This window comes from Sinohyriopsis cumingii, unplaced genomic scaffold (assembly GCF_028554795.1).
Source record: "Sinohyriopsis cumingii isolate HCF-2022 unplaced genomic scaffold, ASM2855479v2 utg000198l, whole genome shotgun sequence".
NCBI lineage: Eukaryota > Metazoa > Mollusca > Bivalvia > Unionida > Unionidae > Sinohyriopsis > Sinohyriopsis cumingii.
This window is the reverse complement of record NW_028315875.1, coordinates 4960209-4983951: the sequence shown is the minus strand read 5'-3', so window position 1 is coordinate 4983951 and position 23743 is coordinate 4960209. Positions and strand designations below refer to the sequence as shown.

General features: G+C 35.2%; 1 protein-coding gene across 1 annotated transcript in view; it reads right to left on the bottom strand.

The window, feature by feature from the left end:
- Window positions 1-5766: 5766 nt before the first annotated feature.
- Window positions 5767-23743, bottom strand: part of LOC149774607 (uncharacterized) — a 78221-nt gene continuing 60244 nt past the window's right edge. The window contains exons 12-15 of the mRNA XM_089945065.1: window positions 17984-18163; window positions 14252-14451; window positions 11900-12044; window positions 5767-8828 (exon numbers count right to left, since the gene is read on the bottom strand). Of these exons, the coding sequence (XP_089801191.1) occupies window positions 8803-8828; window positions 11900-12044; window positions 14252-14451; window positions 17984-18163 (551 nt within the window). The 3' untranslated portion in view covers window positions 5767-8802. The remainder of the gene's footprint in view (window positions 8829-11899; window positions 12045-14251; window positions 14452-17983; window positions 18164-23743) is intronic.

Here is a 23743-nt window from a genome sequence, read left to right as displayed (position 1 = left end):
AAAGTAGCTGCAAACCTTGGAAAATCTTAAGAATAAATGAAAATGGTGCAATCAAAGACAGTCTAGTCAATGATGGATGCACAAGAAAGAATTAATCATGAAATTCAGCAACTGGAACATGAAGTAGAAGAAAGTACATGCAGGACTATCGGAATTGAACATCAAATGATGTAATCAAAACCCCAGGAAAGAAATCAAGCTCCCCAAAGAAGATTAGAATTTTTGAAACAAAATAAACTGAAATGACCACTTGTAACACCACAAACATATGATGCTGGTACCACACCGCTGATGGACGTTCAAGTGCATTTTAGTATGTGTGCCGAGATAAACAAATGGACTCAAGAAGAGAAAGGGATTTATCTAGCAGTGAGTCTCAGGGGTCAGGCCCAACAGCTACTTGGGGCTGGAACTCCAGATTATGACAGGCTGATGGATTTGCTAGAAAGAAGGTTCGCGCCATAAAACCAAACAGAAATTTACAGAGTACAACTAAAAAGCCACCTGAGAAGGGAACATGAAACACTCCCAGAATTGGGACAAGCAATACACCGACTCGCTTCCCAAGCATATCCAAAAGCGCCAGAAGAATTACTCGAAACATTGTCGAAGAAGCAATTTATCGATTCTTTAACTGACAGTGACCTTAGGTTAAGAACACAACAGGCACGCCCTAAAACCCTTGATGAAGCAATTCAGATTGGAGTAGAACTCGAAGCCTTTAACAGAAATGAACTTCTGTGAAAGGATTTGGGAAGACATGCACAAACTGTGACAATGTCTGATGCAGGGTTAATTGATATCCAGGAACCAACTGTATACAACACCAACTGCACTGTGATGACTTCAACACCAACTGCATTCTGTTGACTTCAATACCAATTGCATTCTGTCGACTTCAATACCAATTGTACAACACCAACTGCACTGTGTTGACTTCAATACCAATTGCATTCTGTTGACTTCAATACCAATTGTACAACACCAACTGCACTGTGATGACTTCAACACCAACTGCATTCTGTTGACTTCAATACCAATTGCATTCTGTCGACTTCAATACCAATTGTACAACACCAACTGCACTGTGTTGACTTCAATACCAATTGCATTCTGTTGACTTCAATACCAATTGTACAACACCAACTGCAGTGTTCACTTCAACACCAACTGTATACTGTTGACTTCAATACCAATTGTACAACACCAACTGCACTGTGTTGACTTCAACACCAACTGCATTCTGTTGACTTCAATACCAATTGCATTCTGTTGACTTCAATACCAATTGTACAACACCAACTGCACTGTGTTCACTTCAATACCAATTGCATTCTGTTGACTTCAATACCAATTGTACAACACCAACTGCACTGTGTTGACTCCAACACCAACTGCATTCTGTTGACTTCAATACCAATTGCATTCTGTTGACTTCAATACCAATTGTACAACACCAACTGCACTGTGTTCACTTCAACACCAACTGCATACTGTTGACTTCAATACCAATTGTACAACACCAACTGCACTGTGTTGACTTCAACACCAACTGCATTCTGTTGATTTCAACACCAACTGCATACTGTTGACTTCAATACCAATTGTACAACACCAACTGCACTGTGTTGACTTCAATACCAATTGCATTCTGTTGACTTCAATACCAATTGTACAACACCAACTGCACTGTGTTCACTTCAACACCAACTGCATTCTGTTGACTTCAATACCAATTGTACAACACCAACTGCACTGTGTTGACTCCAACACCAACTGCATTCTGTTGACTTCAATACCAATTGCATTCTGTTGACTTCAATACCAATTGTACAACACCAACTGCACTGTGTTCACTTCAACACCAACTGCATACTGTTGACTTCAATACCAATTGTACAACACCAACTGCACTGTGTTGACTTCAATACCAATTGCATACTGTTGACTTCAATACCAATTGTACAACACCAACTGCATTCTGTTGACTTCAATACCAATTGCATTCTGTTGACTTCAATAACAATTGCATTCTGTTGACTTCAATACCAATTGTACAACACCAACTGCATTCTGTTGATTTCAACACCAACTGCATACTGTTGACTTCAATACCAATTGTACAACACCAACTGCACTGTGTTGACTTCAATACCAATTGCATTCTGTTGACTTCAATACCAATTGTACAACACCAACTGCATTCTGTTGACTTCAATACCAATTGCATTCTGTTGACTCCAATACCAATTGTACAACACCAACTGCACTGTGTTCACTTCAACACCAACTGCATTCTGTTGACTTCAATACCAATTGTACAACACCAACTGCACTGTGTTGACTCCAACACCAACTGCATTCTGTTGACTTCAATACCAATTGCATTCTGTTGACTTCAATACCAATTGTACAACACCAACTGCACTGTGTTCACTTCAACACCAACTGCTTACTGTTGACTTCAATACCAATTGTACAACACCAACTGCACTGTGTTGACTTCAACACCAACTGCATTCTGTTGATTTCAACACCAACTGCATACTGTTGACTTCAATACCAATTGTACAACACCAACTGCACTGTGTTGACTTCAATACCAATTGCATACTGTTGACTTCAATACCAATTGTACAACACCAACTGCACTGTGTTGACTACAACACCAACTGCATTCTGTTGACTTCAATACCAATTGTACAACACCAACTGCATTCTGTTGACTTCAATACCAATTGTACAACACCAACTGCACTGTGTTGACTTCAACACCAACTGCATTCTGTTGACTTCAATACCAATTGCATTCTGTCGACTTCAATACCAATTGTACAACACCAACTGCACTGTGTTGACTTCAACACCAATTGCACTGTGTTGACTTCAATACCAATTGCATTCTGTTGACTTCAATACCAATTGTACAACACCAACTGCACTGTGTTCACTTCAACACCAACTGCTTACTGTTGACTTCAATACCAATTGTACAACACCAACTGCACTGTGTTGACTTCAACACCAACTGCATTCTGTTGATTTCAACACCAACTGCATTCTGTCGACTTCAATACCAATTGTACAACACCAACTGCACTGTGTTCACTTCAACACCAACTGCATACTGTTGACTTCAATACCAATTGTACAACACCAACTGCACTGTGTTGACTTCAATACCAATTGCATACTGTTGACTTCAATACCAATTGTACAACACCAACTGCACTGTGTTGACTTCAACACCAACTGCATTCTGTTGACTTCAATACCAACTGCATTCTGTTGACTTCAATACCAATTGTACAACACCAACTGCACTGTGCTGACTTCAACACCAACTGCACTGTGTTGACTTCAATACCAATTGCATTCTGTTGACTTCAATACCAATTGTACAACACCAACTGCACTGTGTTGACTCCAACACCAACTGCATTCTGTCGACTTCAATACCAATTGCATTCTGTTGACTTCAGTACCAATTGTAGAACACCAACTGCACTGTGTTAACTTCAACACCAACTGCATTATGTTGACTTCAATACCAATTGCATTCTGTCGACTTCAATACCAATTGTATAACACCAACTGCACTGTGTTGACTTCAATACCAATTGCATTCTGTTGACTTCAATACCAATTGTACAACACCAACTGCACTGTGTTGACTTCAACACCAATTGCATTCTGTTGACTTCAATACCAATTGTACAACACCAATTGCACTGTGTTGACCTCAACACCAACTGCATTCTGTTGACTTCAATACCAACTGCATTCTGTTGACTTCAATACCAATTGTACAACACCAACTGCACTGTGTTGACTTCAACACCAACTGCATTCTGTTGACTTCAATACCAACTGCATTCTGTTGACTTCAGTACCAATTGTACAACACCAAATGCACTGTGTTGACTTCAACACCAACTGCATTCTGTTGACTTCAATACCAACTGCATTCTGTTGACTTCAATACCAATTGTACAGCACCAACTGCATTCTGTTGACTTCAACACCAATTGTACAACACCAACTGCACTGTGTTGACTTGAACACCAACTGCATTCTGTTGACTTCAATACCAACTGCATTCTGTTGACTTCAGTATCAATTGTACAATGCCAACTGCATTCTGTTGACTTCAATACCAATTGTACAACACCAACTGCACTGTGTTAACTTCAACACCAACTGCATTCTGTTGACTTCAATACCAACTGCATTCTGTTGACTTCAGTACCAATTGTACAACACCAACTGCACTGTGTTGACTTCAACACCAACTGCATTCTGTTGACTTCAATACCAACTGCATTCTGTTGACTTCAATACCAATTGTACAACACCAACTGCACTGTGTTGACTTCAACACCAACTGCACTGTGTTGACTTCAATACCAATTGCATTCTGTTGACTTCAATACCAATTGTACAACACCAACTGCACTGTGTTGACTCCAACACCAACTGCATTCTGTCGACTTCAATACCAATTGCATTCTGTTGACTTCAGTACCAATTGTACAACACCAACTGCACTGTGTTAACTTCAACACCAACTGCATTATGTTGACTTCAATACCAATTGCATTCTGTCGACTTCAATACCAATTGTACAACACCAACTGCACTGTGTTGACTTCAATACCAATTGCATTCTGTTGACTTCAATACCAATTGTACAACACCAACTGCACTGTGTTGACTTCAACACCAATTGCATTCTGTTGTCTTCAATACCAATTGTACAACACCAATTGCACTGTGTTGACCTCAACACCAACTGCATTCTGTTGACTTCAATACCAACTGCATTCTGTTGACTTCAATACCAATTGTACAACACCAACTGCACTGTGTTGACTTCAACACCAACTGCATTCTGTTGACTTCAATACCAACTGCATTCTGTTGACTTCAGTACCAATTGTACAACACCAACTGCACTGTGTTGACTTCAACACCAACTGCATTCTGTTGACTTCAATACCAACTGCATTCTGTTGACTTCAATACCAATTGTACAGCACCAACTGCATTCTGTTGACTTCAACACCAATTGTACAACACCAACTGCACTGTGTTGACTTGAACACCAACTGCATTCTGTTGACTTCAATACCAACTGCATTCTGTTGACTTCAGTATCAATTGTACAATGCCAACTGCATTCTGTTGACTTCAATACCAATTGTACAACACCAACTGCACTGTGTTGACTTCAACACCAACTGCATTCTGTTGATTTCAATACCAACTGCATTCTGTTGACTTCAGTACCAATTGTACAACACCAACTGCACTGTGTTGACTTCAACACCAACTGCATTCTGTTGACTTCAATACCAACTGCATTCTGTTGACTTCAATACCAATTGTACAACACCAACTGCATTCTGTTGACTTCAACACCAACTGCATACTGTTGACTTCAATACCAATTGTATTCTGTTGACTTCAATACCAATTGTACAACACCAACTGCACTGTGCTGACTTCAACACCAACTGCATACAGTATCCAAAAATTATAGCTAAATATACAAGAGAGATACCTCTTTCTCTCATTATGGTTTTGGTGAGACAAAGCAGATTAATTTTGTAATAAATATTGGCTTGTAGATTTAAAACAAAATATGGTGACTGACAAATTAAATGAATTGGTACTCAATTCACTAATTATTTCTTCATCAGAATATCTGCATTTAATCTTTACACATATTTAATATTACTATAAAATAATTCATAAAATTCATCAAAATGAGGCATCTGTTTTAAAAGATAAAAGTTTTCAATGTCATAATCACAATCACAATTTTAAATAATATCTGAGTACCCATTCCCTTTTAAAGTCATTATTTCAACTCTAACACAAAGATGAAATAAAATTTGGATTGTGTATGCTGATAGCAGCATTTACCTCATAATTCAGCATGGAAATGTCTTCCTTAACCACTGAATGCACATTCCTATGATGATGTCACGCTGTTATGTGTCACTGAATGTTAATTTTTTTTATATGCGTATCCAAAAATTATAACTAAATATACAAAATAAATACCTCTTTCTCACCACAGACAAGATAAATAAATCTTTTGAACTATGTACAAGATAAATACAACTTTTGAACTATGTACAAAATTAATACATCTTTTGAACTATGTGCAAGATAAATACATCTTTTGAACTATGTACAAGATAAATGTACAAGATAAATACATCTTTTGAACTACATGCAAGATAAATACATCTTTTGAACTACATACCAGAGAAATACATCTTTTAAACCACGTACAACATGAATACATCTTTTGAACTACACACAAGGTAATACATCTTTTAAACTACGTACAAGATAATACATCTTTTGAACTACACACAAGGTAATACCTCTTTTGAACTACACACAAGGTAATACATCTTTTGAACTACACAAAATGTAATACATCTTTTGAACTACACACTAGGTAATACATCTTTTGAACTACACACAAGGTATACCTCTTTTAAACTATGTACAAGAATGAATACATCTTTTGAACTACACACAAGGTAATACCTCTTTTAAACTATGTACAAGAATGAATACATCTTTTGAACTACACACAAGGTAATACCTCTTTTAAACTACGTACAAGATGAATACATCTTTTGAACTATACACAAGGTAATACCTCTTCTGAACTACACACAAGGTAATACATCTTTTGAACTACACACAAGGTAATACCTCTTTTGAACTACACACAAGGTAATACCTCTTTTGAACTACACACAAGGTAATACCTCTTTTGAACTACACACAAGATAATACATCTTTCTCACTCTGTTAAAATTGGAGATAAAGCAGATTCATATTAGGATATATCTTTCCAGTCTGTAGTGTTCTAAATTTGTTTGAAGAAAAAAAACTGAATCAGAGATGATAAGTTTTTAACAGACTGCAACATGGTATGAAGGATAGACCTTGAAATATGACAAATATTTGGGTATTAGTTGTATTCTCTGTCACAGAGTCATAAGTGCATATTAATATTTATTTAACAGAATGAATATGGTATCAAGGATAGGCCTGCATATCATAAAAGATGACAAACATTTGGGGATTGGTTGTAGTGTCCATGGTAGAGCCATAAATGATGTATGGGTAACGAGGATCCATGGGAGGAAGAACAAGGGTCCCAGGAACTATGCCATCCCCTATCTAAACATTGGCCAGGTAAAAATGATAATGACTGCTTTTATCAGGAGGACAGTAACCAAGGACAGAGTGAGGCGTTAATGGCATAGTCGGTACCAGCACCATGGATACATGACCAAAGGGAGTGTAGTGTGAGAGAAAAAAATCCTCCATTTAGTAAGGATAAAGAAATCATATTTTGTAGGTAAGGGAAGTAGGTGTTGGTATGTGATATATATATATATATATATATATATATATATATATATGCAGAGGAAGGATAGGAGCAGTGAAATAAGAGAACATATTAGAGTGGAGAGAGACATAACAGAAAAATACATAAATAAAAGTGTTTGTAGAAAATTGGAGAGGTGGACAGAACCTTATTATGCATATATATAGGTATAAATAGTAATTATCCAAAATGTCCTAACAATTTAGTATACACCTCTGAAGTCCCCCAACCCCTCATCCACATAAGGTTATATGGACAAGATGAAATCCTGGGTCAGACAATGAGAAACCATTTGGGTCAGAGATACCTAAATAAGGAGAAAAAAGGTCAAAAACTCTGTACATTATCTACAAAATTACAAAAACATACATATTCACTTAAATGCACAAAGATTAACAAAATCTTCCATAAATATAATATTGTAATCTAATTCAATATAGAATAGCAATGAAATGAAGGCATATACACACAATTAAAAAAAGTAAATACAGTATACACAATGGTTTTTAAATGTTGCAGTGGTATTGGCAATTTTCATTAATGTTTACTATTTTAAATTATGCTCTTAGACTGTCCTATTTGTAAGTTTCATATAAAACCTATTATACACTTCACACTGTGCATAGAAAACCTATTATACACTTCACACTGTTCATAGAAAACCTATTATACACTTCACACTGTACATAGAAAAACTATTATACACTTCACACTGTACATAGAAAACCTATTATACACTTCACACTGTTCATAGAAAACCTATTATACACTTCACACTCTACAAAGAAAACATATTATACACTTCACACTGTACATAGAAAACCTATTATACACTTCACACTGTTCATATAAAACCTATTATACACTTCACACTGTTCATAGAAAACCTATTATACACTTCACACTGTACATAGAAAAACTATTATATGCTTCACACTGTACATATAAAACCTACTATACCTTCACACTGTACACAGAACACCTATTATATACTTCACACTGTACATATAAAAGCTAACAATAATCCATTGCTATGTGGCTCCATATAACACTGAAAATTGCTTAATTTTGCCAAAATTTAAGATCACAAGAATAGAAATGTTTTCATTTACATTCAATGAGTCAGAATGAGAAGACTTTCATTCTAAACCCCGCCCATCAATCTCACCTAATATAAAATAAAGGATACAGCTTTAAAGGAATTTAAATTATGAAACTGAATGCTGGTTGGAGAGTTAAGTCATCCAGGACAATTACAGCTTCCAGATATTGCTGAATCCACTGTTATTCATATTTATAATACTGACTTCAGGAGTTCCATTCTACACTTCCCTCTCATTTGGCACTTGATTTTTATGTTGTTCCATGGGTCTCTGACCTCATTTTTCTGGTACATGAACCTGTTCTGCACTCACAACAAATGAAATTAAGTAAGTCTATCAAGTGTCATTTAGTTATTGTGAATGGATTTGAAGTTGTGCAGTATAAGAGAAAATGTGTCTGGTACTTAAAACATTGACATGTGATAATATATAATTATACTATGGAAATGTGTTCAATACTTAAAATATTGACATGTGATAATATATAAGTACAGTGTGACCCCGCTATTATGCGCTCTGTTGTAATGCGAATTCGACTATAACGCGGTCGTGGTATGGCTCCCGAAATTTCATATACATGTATTTTTCTTGTGCACAAATTTTTTTCTTAAAAAGTACGAAAAAAAACTGTAAAAAGTTGCTTATCATTTTGGGACAGAGATCATGTATGAATAAAAAAAAATGCAAGATGATCATGGCTTGGCTCCTGAAATTTTACATGTATTTTTCTCGTACATGAAAAAGTACTTTTTCTTTCTTCTTAAAAGTAAGAAGAAGAAAAAGACGCATAAAAAGTTTATTCTGGGATCGTGTAGGTCTTCGCCAATGTTGCAAACTTGGATTGTTTTTCTTTATTGGCTGCAAAACATACCATGTGGCTTTTTTTATTTGTTGGTGACATTGTTGGCTGTTTAAACTTTTATATACAACCATTGGTTTGTAGTGCAGAAATTCAGAGGCCCCATGAAAGGAAGCCGCAAACTAGATATAAAATGCACTGAAATTTATCTATTGTTACATAAACAAATTCTTTGTCTATACTGACAAACCATCTAAACAGTGCATTGTTATATCATAATCTGCTTATCCTGACATCTAGCATGAGTTCTGTATGTTGTGAAATATCCAATTTTTTGTTGTTGACATTTCTGGTAATGGAGATCAACTGGATGAGGCATTCTCTCGTAATCTCTCTTTCATCGGATTTTCGGCCGCTTGCTAGTAATTAATATATTTACAAAGACTGGCATTTGTGTGTGGATGGTAAGTAAAATTCCTCTACTTTTCACTCACAATTAAATCCTTCAGAACACTCACGTTTTCTGTTATAATCCATGTTATCAGAACACCTGCGTCTCTGTCTTTTGACCCTTTGTTAATATTCAGACACATACATAGAAGGCAGCATCACGCTGCTACCACAAACAAATGTAAAAAAAAAAAAAAAAAAATCTTATTGGTTTATTCAGTAGGCATGGAGGGACAATAACTAGAATAGTCTAAATGATGGCCAATTCCTTTTAAAAGTGTATCCGGATAAAACAGTTTGCTGAAATTTCAAAGGAAACAGATTACCATTGAAGCACCGACTGTTATGAAAACATACTCAGCAAATGGAAAAAAATCCCCGTCTCAATCATGCAATACAATTATTTGATGTTGCTGCCACAATAAGAAATGGGCATTCGTTTGGTTCTCCAAAGCTGTTCTTTAGTGGTGACTTCAAAAGCGCATGCACCCTTCATCAAAGAAAGCCGACTACAATCTTTCAATAACAGCAAAGAAGTTTTCTTCAAAGGAAGTCAGTAACAAACTTAAATAAAAGTGATGGAATCTGATGGATTTTTGCATTTTCCAATGTGACTGGAACACTTTAACTGTGCTGTGAAAGTTTACTTTTTGTAGGGGAAAAGTTTATGCCAACGGCGGCTTAAAACGCAAACTAACTTTTACCAACTTCGAACGTACTTCAAAGTAAATGTGCTTTGTCATTCGTTACATGATTGTGCCATGTTTTTCCACTGAATTCAGACCAATATGACCTGTTACAAAATTAATGAATATTTTAAAGCTGTGTATGCATATTTTCGATGGAATCACTTGTATTGTGAATTCAATGTATATGATGAGGTTCGCAGGTGAGTACACTGCATTGATACTCCGATCATGCTATACATTAGACATTTATATATAAACAGTATTCACGTATATGTACCAATTCATGGTTCTCTAAATAAAGTAAACTATTATATGACGTCTTCTCTCTTTTCACTACAGGTGTATTTCTCATTTAATATGCATTAATTCAAGATAGCAACTGTGCTGATGAAGCACGTATTTTACCGCCTGCATTTATTACCCACCCCCACAATATTTTTTTTTTGGGGGGTGTACATTTTCTTCAGCTAACTGACTTGGTTGCATATAACATGGTTCGGTTCATAACACGGTTGGATTCTATGGCTCCCAACTACCGTGTTATAGCGGGTTCCCACTGTATACTAAGGAAATGTGTCCAATACTTAAAATATTGACACATAATAATATATAAATATACTAAGGGAATGTGTCCAATACTTAAAATACTGACACATGATAAGTATACTAAGGAAATATGTCCAATACTGAAAATATTGACACATGATAATATATAAGTATACTAACGGAATGCGTCTGATACTTAAAATATTGACACGTGATAATATATAAGGATAACAAAGAAATGTGTCTAATACTTAAAATATTGACACGTGATAATATATAAGGATAACAAAGAAATGTGTCTAATACTTAAAATATTGACACGTGATAATATATAAGAATACTAAGTAAATGTGTCCAATACTTAAAATATTGACACGTGATAAGTATACTAAGTAAATGTGTCCAATACTTAAAATATTGACATGTGATAAGTATACTAAGTAAATGTGTCCAATACTTAAAATATTGACACGTGATAAGTATACTAAGTAAATGTGTCCAATACTTAAAATATTGACACGTGATAAGTATACTAAGTAAATGTGTCCAATACTTAAAATACCTAATTGCCATCATCCTTAAAAATGTGTCCATTACTTGTCTTAATGTCACTAGGGCCATAAACAAATTCATTATTTCTATTTTATTCAAAGAGAAACTGTTCTGAATTTCTTTACAACACAAAATTAATATTTACATGAAATATGACAGAGTAATTACAAAATGAGAAACCTATTAAAACATTAGGAAGGATCTACTGACGAAAACAAATACAGGGATGTGAATACATCACTGCACATGCAGAAATTCTGTGCCATAAAATTTCTCAAAGGTTTTGAAATGAAAGACTTCTTTACTTTCTGTATCTTATGACCTCCCTTCATCTTACCTCGCTCAATCTTATGCAGATATTTCAGGAGGTTGTCATAGGTATCTAACACCTCTCTGTGAGTTCCAGACACCTTGATAACACCTTTCTTCCTGTTTATAGACACCATGGCACTTCCCTGACCCATTCCCTCCATCTGTGTGACCTAAAATATTATGGATTTATCAGACTGATGTACAATGAGGCAACTTTATAGTCGATGATGATCCGAGAGAATTCATATTTGAAAAGCATAGATGAAATAGTGGATTGTTGCAATGCAAAAGAAATTTTCAGCAACATAAACTAAATTGTTTCCATTTGAAGAATGGATAGACCAGTTATAATAAACATTACAGTTGCAATCAAATGAACCAATTACAAGCAACTACCTGCAATTATAATTGTGGCAAAAATTCCTACTGTAATCTGGGGTGTGTGTGTCTTTTTTTGTGCAAAAAACCTGTTTAGATACTACACTGTCTCTTGGCAGCCTGAAAATCTTTATAAGTTTACAAAGCATAACTTTATTTAATTGAAAAGTATTTATTGCTTCAGAAAAATTGTTATGAGAACAATATTCAGCAAAAGTGAAAAACATTACTAGATCTCAGATCCTCCAATTTAATGAATGATCTCAGGATGAGGGTTTGTTTTTAAATACTGCCAGCCAAATCCATCAATAAGTAAAACATTCATTTGCTGATCCATGCAACTCAAAATCCTACTGTTAGGGCTATACTTACAGTCCTACACTTAGGGCTATAGATACAGTCCTACACTTAGGGCTATACTTACAGTCCTACACTTAGGGCTATACTTACAGTCCTCCACTTAGGGGTATACTTACAGTCCTACTGTTAGGGCTATACTCACAGTCCTACACTTAGGGCTATACTTACAGTCCTACACTTAGGGCTTTACTTACAGTCCTACACTTAGGGCTATACTCAAAGTCCTACTGTTAGGGCTATACTTACAGTCCTACACTTAGGGCTATACTCAAAGTCCTACTGTTAAGGCTATACTTACAGTCCTACACTTAGGGCTATACTCAAAGTCCTACTGTTAGGGCTATACTTACAGTCCTACACTTAGGGCTATACTCACAGCCCTACACTTAGGGTTATACACACAATCCTACCATTAGAGTTATTCTCAGTCCTACCATTAGGACCATATTCACAGTCCTATCATTAGGCAGTACTCACAGTCCTGCCCTTAACAATGAACTAACTGCCATACCCTTAGGGATATACTCACTGAATCCTATCATTAGAGTTATCCTTATAATCCTACTCTCAGGGCTATACTCACAGTCCTACACTTAGGTTTATGCTCACAGTCCAACCATTACAGCCATACTCACAGTCCTACCCTTAGGGCTATGCTCACAGTCCTACCCTTAGGGCTATCTTCAAAGTCCTACCCTTAGGGCTATACTCACAGTCCTACCCTTAGGGCTATGCTCATGATCATATCATTAGGGATATACTCACAGTCCTATCATTAGGTGTACTCAGTCTTATTCCTAGGGCTATGCTCACAGTCCTACCATTATGGCTATGTCCTACCCTTAGGGCTATACTCACAGTGCTACCCTTAGGTCTATGATCACAGTCCTACCCTTAGGGCTAATACTCACAGTCCTATTTTTAGGTCTATGCTCACAGTCTTACTATCAGGATAATAACTCTTATGAAAATAAAAAGATATTCAATAATTTACTTTTATTTCAAAAAGGCCTAATAATTACTTCAGTATTCTTAGAATGCTGAAATGTTTTGTGACTTAAGTAACGTGTAATTTCCAGGAATGAGACATTTTAATTTACTTTACCATTTCTAAGTCTGTACAAGAAGGAACATGGTTTATTTCTAATCAGTGTAAGACCAGAAAAGGTCTTTATACTTGCTTTAGGAAAAAGCAGGTATATTTTGGAAAAGCTAGTGTATTTCTTGCCTCTCTGTTTCCATCTATCTGTTTGTCTGTATTTATGTATGTCAGTTATGTTATAAATTCAAAAGCATTTAACTATCTATGATACAGTGGTCAAACTTGATGTTCCTACTGTATATGCATTTGAAGCAAGGTTTAGTCATTTCTCTGCAACCAAACAAGGTCCCTTGGGGAGGTACAGCAGGGATGAATAGAATATTCCATATTTATAATTCACATGGCAATCAAAGAAATGTGCTATCTTTTTCATCAGTTGTTTTTTCTTTGTTTAGAAAATCTGGGATTCTACATGTACCTAGAAACAGAGGAATATATTGTATTCCTACCAAAACACTGAAACCTAATTACTATGGGTGTATAGAGTAAGAATAATTTGCATGAGTAAGAACAAAGTACTTATAAAAACACACCTACCTGCAAATCAAGCAGTTTTGAAATTATTTCTCCAGGAGAATTAATTTCTTTCTCTGTGAGTTCATTCTTTATAAAGCCCTCAAGGTCTCTGACTGCTGCTTTGAAATTCAACTCTGAATCTATGGTTATACAAAACACCAAATTGTTTTGTCTGGTCCTCTCCTTGACTAATGTCCCAGCCACTGTAAGTTTTTCGCTCACTGGAAACACAGAGAGAATTTTTTACAGGACAAAAATATGTGCATCATATACCTTTGACAAAATGCAGCCTGAAGAACTGTTGATAGTGATACCAAATTCTAAGTAATGAGAGCCAGTGATTGCAAACACATTGCTCTCATCAGACAGTGACTTTTACACTGGATCAGATTTTCTTTTCTGACAAATATACTAGACATTATCAGTATATCAGGCTGTATTTTCAACTTAGTCTTATCATTATTTACCTTCCTATGAAAGAACTGCAACATTTCAATAATAAATTTCAAGAACCATAAAAAAGGTACAGTACATTTTGAGTGCAAAACAACATACTAAACATTCAAACTCTATTGCAGCATTGGAAAAATTAGGAAAACTCAAAAAATATTGCCAGTGAAACAAGAGGCCCAATTTGGCATGAGATCACTCAAGTCACCTTGTGGACATTGGCATCATGGCCAAATGCAAGAGCCGTTGGCCAAGGTGTGTTTTGGTAGAATGCTGAAGAAGTTTCCTTTAAACACTGGTGACTGCATATATTAGGAAAACAACTGTTCCATGTTAATTTTTTAAAATATTTTTATCCAAATATTATGGTACACCAGCATAATTTGTTCAATAATGAAAGGCCTTTCTACCAGTCTTCTGTCTCAGTTGGTCAAATTCTGTTTAGTAAATTGTTTTAGATAAAGTTTACTTTGCATTTTTCTTATTAGTAATGCAGCCATATTTAGTAGGAGATGGGCATCATTTGCAAAAATTTGAAATGTCTTCAAGCTAGGATGCATAATGTTAAATTTAGAAATATTCTGTTGGACTATTCCTTTGAAAAGTTTTTAAAATTTTTTCCTATTTTTAGCAACAGCAGCCATACTGTACAGTATATAGGCATCACTTGTATAACTTTGAAAACCTTTCATGTCAACATGATTTATGTTAAATTTGATAAAATTCTGTAAGTCTGTCCTGAGAATAAGTAATAAATTTTATCTTTGGCAATGGTAGCAAAGTGTAATGCAGATCTCCACCTTTTACATAATGTCAAAACTCTTTACACTAGAGTACCTTTGTAAAATTTTGTCAAATTATGTTCATCAATAATATTTTCGAAGAAGGTATTTGAGTGTTTTCTTTATCTACTTTTAGCACCTTGAAAGCTGACCAGTACCATTTGATCATTTGTATAAATTTTACACTCTTTCATGTAATCTGCCATGTGTCAGAGATGCTAAACTTCTGCCTTTTTCTTTTAAACAATATGTCAAATAATATCTTTTCAGAAATTATTTTTTTCATTATCATTATTTTAAGAAAAATCAGTATCCTTTGCTAAACATAAAGCCCATTATGATGTGATGCTGACTCAAATTTAGTCAAGTTCTGTTGAGCAAAATCTGAAAATAAATAATATGATAAATTTCTACTTTTAATAATGGTGGCTGTATATGATACAAATAATACAGTGCTGAGGACCCTCTTTATAATAATTTTCAGTGAAATAAAAGGAATAACTTGCATTAGAAGTGAGGAACCTTATAATGAGGGATGTCCAAATAAAGTGATTGGCATAATAAGTGAGGGATTCATAATAATGCACTAAAACATTAGTGAAAAGGACTATTAAATGATGGGAAATTACATTATACTTGGTTGGTTTTTATTATCCAAAGATTAAAGTCAAGTGAAATAATTCCAGCAGCACAGTGAATTCCACATTTATTACATGAGAATGGTGAGCAATTTGTCCAGGTAAATATACACCTGCCTCTCCTGCATCCCACCCATACCTCATGATGAAAAAGAATCTCCAGTAACAAATGTGAATACCTCTTCTGAAATCAAAACAAGTGCAATGAATTGCTAGCATACAAATTATTTTGATAATGACCATGATATCTACTAAGTGTCACAGCATTCCTGAAATCTGTAAGAGTAGGTGGTGGCCATAATATTTAACAAGTTTCAGGACTAACTATCAACAACTGCAGGACAAGCATGTGCCATACACTAAAATAATAATGAAGGGTCAAAGGCAACAACTCTAAAATAAATAGCACATTCAAAATGATTTGTTGAGGTGTGCATCTGCAGGTAATGAATTATGGTAATCCATCAACAACTGCAGGACTAGCTGTACTAGCAAACTGTGTCATACACTACATTCAGCTATGAGACATGAATATAATTAAATCACATAAAATTTGCTGCAGTAAAGTAATTATTCAATATATACTTGTTCAGGTGATAACCTTAATATAGACCTAGTATCATTGTAAACCATTCAAAACTGGGGACTAGTTGTGCTAAGGTCATGTACTGCTACAGAATGGCAAGTCTTATCAAAAACTGTGGAAGCCAAGAGACAGGTCAAAATATGTATGCAAGGCTAGTTGTATTCACAAGTGCCAGTGGTCCCAAAAACTAAGATGTTGGCCCTCATGTGCATGATATGGAAGCTCTGACATTTTACTATTTGAACTATTGGTGACATGTAGTGCATTCTGGGTCAGTCAACCCTGGAACTAGAGGCTTTCTGTAATGCCTCTTTCCTTACAGAAGTATACTTGAGCACAATCAAGCGACGCTGGGTTTTTCAAACTTTACTGGGTGCCATTTCAGTTGGTTGAAGAGTTATGGTACCCAAGAAATGGTAAAGTCAGTAACTTAATGGTTTCTTTTCTTTAACAAAATGAACATGGATAATCATATTTTGCCAAATGCTCTCAAATATATTCACTTCATCAGAAAATACATACCACACAGTAAGTAATGACAAAGTCATTAAAGTAAGTGCAACTCTTTGAGATATTCTTGCAAATCTGGCCCCATTAAATGTTAGACTGCAAAACATGCTTGATAAAACCAATTGAAGGCATCAACCCTCCCCCATCATGCATGGCAAGGTCAACCCTCCCCATCATGCATATTGGCAAGGTCAACCCTCCCCCATCATGCATGGCAAGGTCAACCTTCCCCATCATTCATATTGGCAAGGTCAACCCTCCCCCATCATGCATGGCAAGGTCAACCCTCCCCCATCATGTATATTGGCAAGGTCAACCCTCCCCCATCATGCATGGCAAGGTCAACCCTCCCCCATCATGCATATAAAGTCAATTCTTTACATTGTGTAACTAAAGTGATGGATGGATGGATGAACACAAAGATTACCATATACCTCTGCCTCAGTAGGGGTTGGAATATAACAATTAAATGGGATCCATCATGAGCATATCCGTGCTATAGGTTGGATAGTTATATATCGAGGAACTGTATATTGAGGAACTGTATATTAAGGGATTGTGCTGTGAATATATTGCTTTGCATGGAGTTTCTATCTTCTTCAATTATTTCACTGCAACAAACCACAATTTTTGACTCAATAAGTAATTATAATCCTTCTGTGGAAAGAGAAACTTCTTCCCCACTCCACCAATTTCAGTATCAATGAAAATGCTATTTTTGAAATAAATACAGAAACTGATACCCATGTCAGAAACAAATTCACGAAAACTAATTAACATGTCGTACATCTGGATTCCCGTTGACCAGGGCTGTAATCTTTGATAGCTTGAACAAATGCCGTGAACATTGTCTTTTTGAACACGACCACACGAATCTTCTTCAGACAAACTGGCTGAGAACTGGTAAAGTCTGTGCATGCAGAATAAATGGCTTGTGCAATCTTCTTGGGTGAAAGGCCTTTGCCACCTGAAATCAAGGTAATACATTTTTACCAAAACAAGTCAGATTTTCTGATAAGTCTATTTTAAATCAATTTAATTAAGTATCATATATATTACCACAAGTTTAAATTTTGTTTTCAAACATTGCAAAAGAGATGAGTAATAAAAGATTTTAATCTAATAGTTGGACATGATTAATAATCTGTCACATTAAAACACAACTTGAAACAACTGTTATGTATGTCTAAATTTTGTGTCATTTTTGTTCTTTGGAATTACAAAGCACTCATTTGACTAAAATATTATTCTTGGACTATTATGAATTTATTTAAATGAATTCTGGACAATGTCATTTTGATCCATCAGAACTGTTGGTAGACCAGTACACTGGAGGATCTGGAATTTATTTGGAACATTTGATTCTTTAGAACTTGTGACAGAACTTTTTCAGGATTAATTTGATTGTAATTCATAATAATGTAAGTTCCTCTTAAATTTTCATTTCATAACTTTTATAACTAAAATATTTTGTTAAGTTTCACAAAACTTGTTGGTTTTGCTCCTTGCATTTATGTGTCATAAGGCAACCAACACAGGCAATCGATATTAACTGTGGCAAATGTTGGATTTTCCTGTCAAAAATAATTTTTACAAAAGCCATAGAATTGTTGTCTTAGGCACTTATCTATTTGACATTTTCTGTTGTTCTTTCTGCTTGTATCTGTAACAACTATATACAGGGAAGAAACACCATTAAGTATGTCATGAATTCTGTATGTTCAAGATGAACTTTAACTGGTTTTAATCACAATTCTTGATGTGATTTTTTTCTTCCATAAAATGTATTTTTAAGTCTAAAACAATTCCTATTTTAATGATAAGTATCATACATAAGAGCATGTAGAAAACCATTCCTTAAAGTCTCAAAGCAAACTAAATAAAGTGAGTATCTTTCATGATCTAAAGCCCAACACTGCATTACTGTTTCCTTTGATTTGTCAAGATATATTCCTTTTGATGTTTGAAAGGATATTTATCCACAAATAATCCAATTATGACCAGGTATGACTCTAATGTAATGCTGACCTGAATGATTATACTCCATTGTAATGCTGACCTGAGTGATTCCACTGTAATGCTGACCTGAGTGACTATATTCCATTGTAATGCTGACCGGAATGACTCCATTGTAATGCTGACCTGAATGACTCCATTGTAATGCTGAATTGAATGATTCCACTGTAATGCTGACCTGAATGATCATACTCCATTGTAATGCCAACCTGAATGACTCCATTGTAATGCTGACTTGAGGGACTTCATTATATAATGCTGACCTGACAGACTTCATTGTAATGCTGACCTGAGTGACTCCATTGTAATACTAACCTGAGTGACTATACTTCACTGTAATGCTAACCTGAGGGACTCCATTGTAATACATGTACTGACTTGAGGGACTTCATTGTTTTGCTGACCTGAGGGACTACATTGTAATGCTAACCTGTGTGACTATAATCCACTGTAATGCTAACCTGACTCCACTGCAATCCTGACCTGAGAGACTACACTCCATTGTAATGCTGACCTGAGTGACTCCATTGTAATGTTGACCTGAGTGACTCCATTGTAATGCTGACCTGAGGGACTCCATTGTAATGCTGACCTGAGGGACTCCATTGTAATACTGACTTGAGGGACTTCATTGTTTTGCTGACCTGAGGGACTCCATTGTAATGCTAACTTGAGGGACTTCATTGTAATGCTGACCTGAGGGACTCCATTGTAAAGCTGACCTGAGGGACTCCATCGTAATGCTGACCTGAGGGACTCCATTGTAATGCTGACCTGAGGGACTCCATTGTAAAGCTGACCTGAGGGACTCCATCGTAATGCTGACCTGAGGGACTCCATTGTAATGCTGACCTGAGGGACTACATTGTAATGCTAACCTGTGTGACTATAATCCACTGTAATGCTAACCTGACTCCACTGCAATCTTGACCTGAGGGACTACACTCCATTGTAATGCTGACCTGAGTGACTCCATTGTAATGCTGACATGAGTGATTATACTCCATTGTAATGCTGACCTGAGTAACTATACTCCATTAAATTGCTGACTTGAGTGACTCCACTGTAATGCTGACCTGAGTAACTATACTTCATCACTATATTTAGATTAATAATTATACTTTAATATGAGACTTAAAGAAATGCATAAAGGCTTCTTGACAGGAATTCTATATATCTGTTTAATATCAAGGAAGCATTCAACCTGGTAGACTATGAAATTCTTCTGCAAGAGTTTCAAAACAAAATGTTCAGCCACCTTTCATTAACATGGTTCAGATGACACCTAGCCCAAAGGTCTCAACAGGTTTTTATTGGCAGAATGAAACCAGAAAATATGTTTAAATTATGCTTTGTCTGATTACTTTTCTTGTGCTGTTAGTATACAAGAAGCCAAGAATCTCTCCCAACTGTTGTTTTCTGTCTGGTCTAAAGAAATGTTAAAAAGCAAATGGTATCTATGTTATAAAATATAATGCCAACAATGTAGAAATTACTAAGATGATGCAGATGACATGTGAAGGTGCAGAGGATATAAAGAAAATTTTAACAGTTTGGGAAACACAGTTTGTAAGCTTACAGCTCACGCTGATCAGAGAAGATTTGGTCTTTATAGGCACACAAAAAAAGGTAAACATTACACTTTTAGTTATATGACTGCCAAATTAGAAATAGTACATAAATATATCTCTGCATATATTTTAGTTAAAGTGGATTGTTTTCTACTGCTAAAAAGCACTTCTATGTACAAGATACAATGCCAGGTCAAAGGTAAGTATCCACCTGAACAAGAAACGTCAACATCATTTAGCAAAATGTGATTTCAAATGCCCAATTTGTGGATATTAATTATTCTTGAAGTTTAATTTTATCTGTGTGTGCTAGTGAACATTTTGATTGAAGTCTGAAGCTGCAAATTTGTAGCAAGTACTATGTAAGTACCAATCTCAAGTCATAAACAAACCATAATACATCATGGTATGGAAATGTCAGGAAGTCCAAACCATACTGTCTCATGGGAAGGAATTGACAGGAAGTCTGAACCATGCTGTCTCATGGGAAGGAATTGACTTGAAGTCAAAATCATTGTGCCTTATGGGAAGGAATTGAGAGGAAGTCCGAACCATGGTGCCTCATGGTAAGGAATTGACAGGAAGTCAGAACCATGGTGCCTCATGGTAAGGAATTGACAGGAAGTCCGAACCATGGTGCCTCAGACATGGTAAGGAGCTCTCAGGAAGTCAGAACCATGGTGCCTCAGACATGGTAAGGAACTGACAGGAAGTCAGAACCATGCTGCCTCATGATTTAAGAACTGACAGGAAGTTAAAACCATGGCGCAATAGTTAGTAAGATACAACAGGGAAAGAGCATTTGAGTTAGCAGGATGCAAAGGTAAAATAGTATTGGAGATAGTTAAGAGTCAATGGTAAAATAGTATTGGAGTTAGTAAGAGGCAATAGTAAAATAGTATTTGAGTATTTGAGTTAGTAAGAGGCAATAATAAAAGAGTATTGGCATTAGTAAGAGGCAATAGTAAAATATTATTGGAGTTAGTAAAAGGCAATAGTAAAATTAGTATTGGAGTTAATAACAGGCAATAGTAAAAGATAGTGTCTGAGTAGAATACTGTTATTTCAAGATTATGTTTCAATGATGATTTGGAAAACTGGCACAATAATATAAAAAATATAGTAATTAGATGGAATTTGATAGCGGAAAGCAAGTATGCAAATATGGTAAACACATGGTTGTAAAGGGGCCAAGCAGCTGTGATTCTCAAAAAATATATTTTGAATAATGTTCTGAAAATAGCCTGCAAAGGAATAAATTTGTGTTGGAATTTTCAGAGAGAAATTAATCAATATGTCATATGCCAGACTGATTTACTAAATGCATCATTTGTCAATTCTAAATAGTACTGTCATATTTTAACACAAAGTGTTTTGAATCTGAGTAAAAACGGTGGCATTTCAGTAATGCTTTTTTATATACAGATATCCAAAAAAGCTGGAAAACAAGAAATATAAGAGTCATAGCAGTCTACCAATCAAGCTACTATTTCAGTATGCAGGAACTTGATGTGCTATTGGAAAGAAAACAAAAGGAATTGAGTTGGTTACTCAAAGTCTGTTGCTTTATCAAGCATGATTTGATCACGCTACTGGCAGTATCAGACTGGCTGCTCAAAACAATGTTTAACCAATCAGAATTTGAGTGTGCAGGAAAAGAGCAAGGAAGTGAGTTAGAAGTTCAAATTTGTGAAAAGGAGTTTCTGAGCAAGCTTTTGACATGGAAATTGTAAGGAAAGAGTTGGCTGCTCCGTAACTCTAAGGAGAATTTCTCAACTGCTTAAACTCTAAAATTTTATCATATAGGATATGAACATGTATTACATTCAAAGGGCTTACACTCTTTAACAAGAAAAGGTAAACCCATCAAGCCATTAATTTTTCCAAGATATAAATCTATTTCCCTAAAATTTATAATCAAACAAGAAGTGAAAGAATTTTTATAAAAACTTACAGCATGGTATGAATTCCAACAATATTTCCTAAATTTATTGTCAATTTCACAGTAATCCAGAAACAATACAAAAAGTTTTTGAAATGAATGTTCTAATTAATATGCTAATGTGTTATCACCACAGAGGATAACAGTTCTAATATCCCAATCAAGGTAACTCCAATGAAATAGAATATCAAAAATGTCCTTGAATGTTTCATGTCATCCAAAAAAATTATTAAATATCCAAGTCCTTAAATGTTTCACAGTAATCCAGCAAAGTACTGTCTGTTTAGAATAAATGATTTTCCTCTCTGCAATTTCAACATTCAATAAATAAATAAACATGAATCCTCTCGTAACTCTAACAAAACAAAACCATAACTAAAGAATGAAATGCTGCATATTCAGTTCCTTTACACATTTATATATGCATCAAATCAGCAATTCTGAATCACTAGAAAAGATTTCATGTATTTAAATTATTCTGTACTATGATATATCTTTAACAGTCTTTGTCTGACTTTTATTATTATTGAGCCAATCAGCAACTCGGCATGCATAATAGCTATAGGGTACAGATGTTCTCCTATTATCAGATGATGTTGACATGACCCCCATTCAACTATTTTAAGGCAAAATTTGATTGAATTAGTTGTTGACATGAACTTGGCAATACCTTTGATTCATGAAAGAAGAAAATACATACATACACTCTTCTTATAGTACAGGCCAGCCACAGAATTAAAGAATTAAATAGAAAAATGTCATTAACCAAACAACTCAAATAAAACTTTATATATATACATGATGTGGATATCCATAATACATGATATTGGCAGAAATAAAGAATAGAACGAGTTGGCTGGCTTATTAAAATATGTTATTTTAACAATCAACAGTTGATCACACTATTACTAGTAACACTGTAGAGAATGAGTCTGCTGATTATAACTACTGTTTTACCAAGTAGGATTTGAGTGCTTTTGGCATACACATGGTAAGGAAAGAATTGTCTACTTAAAAT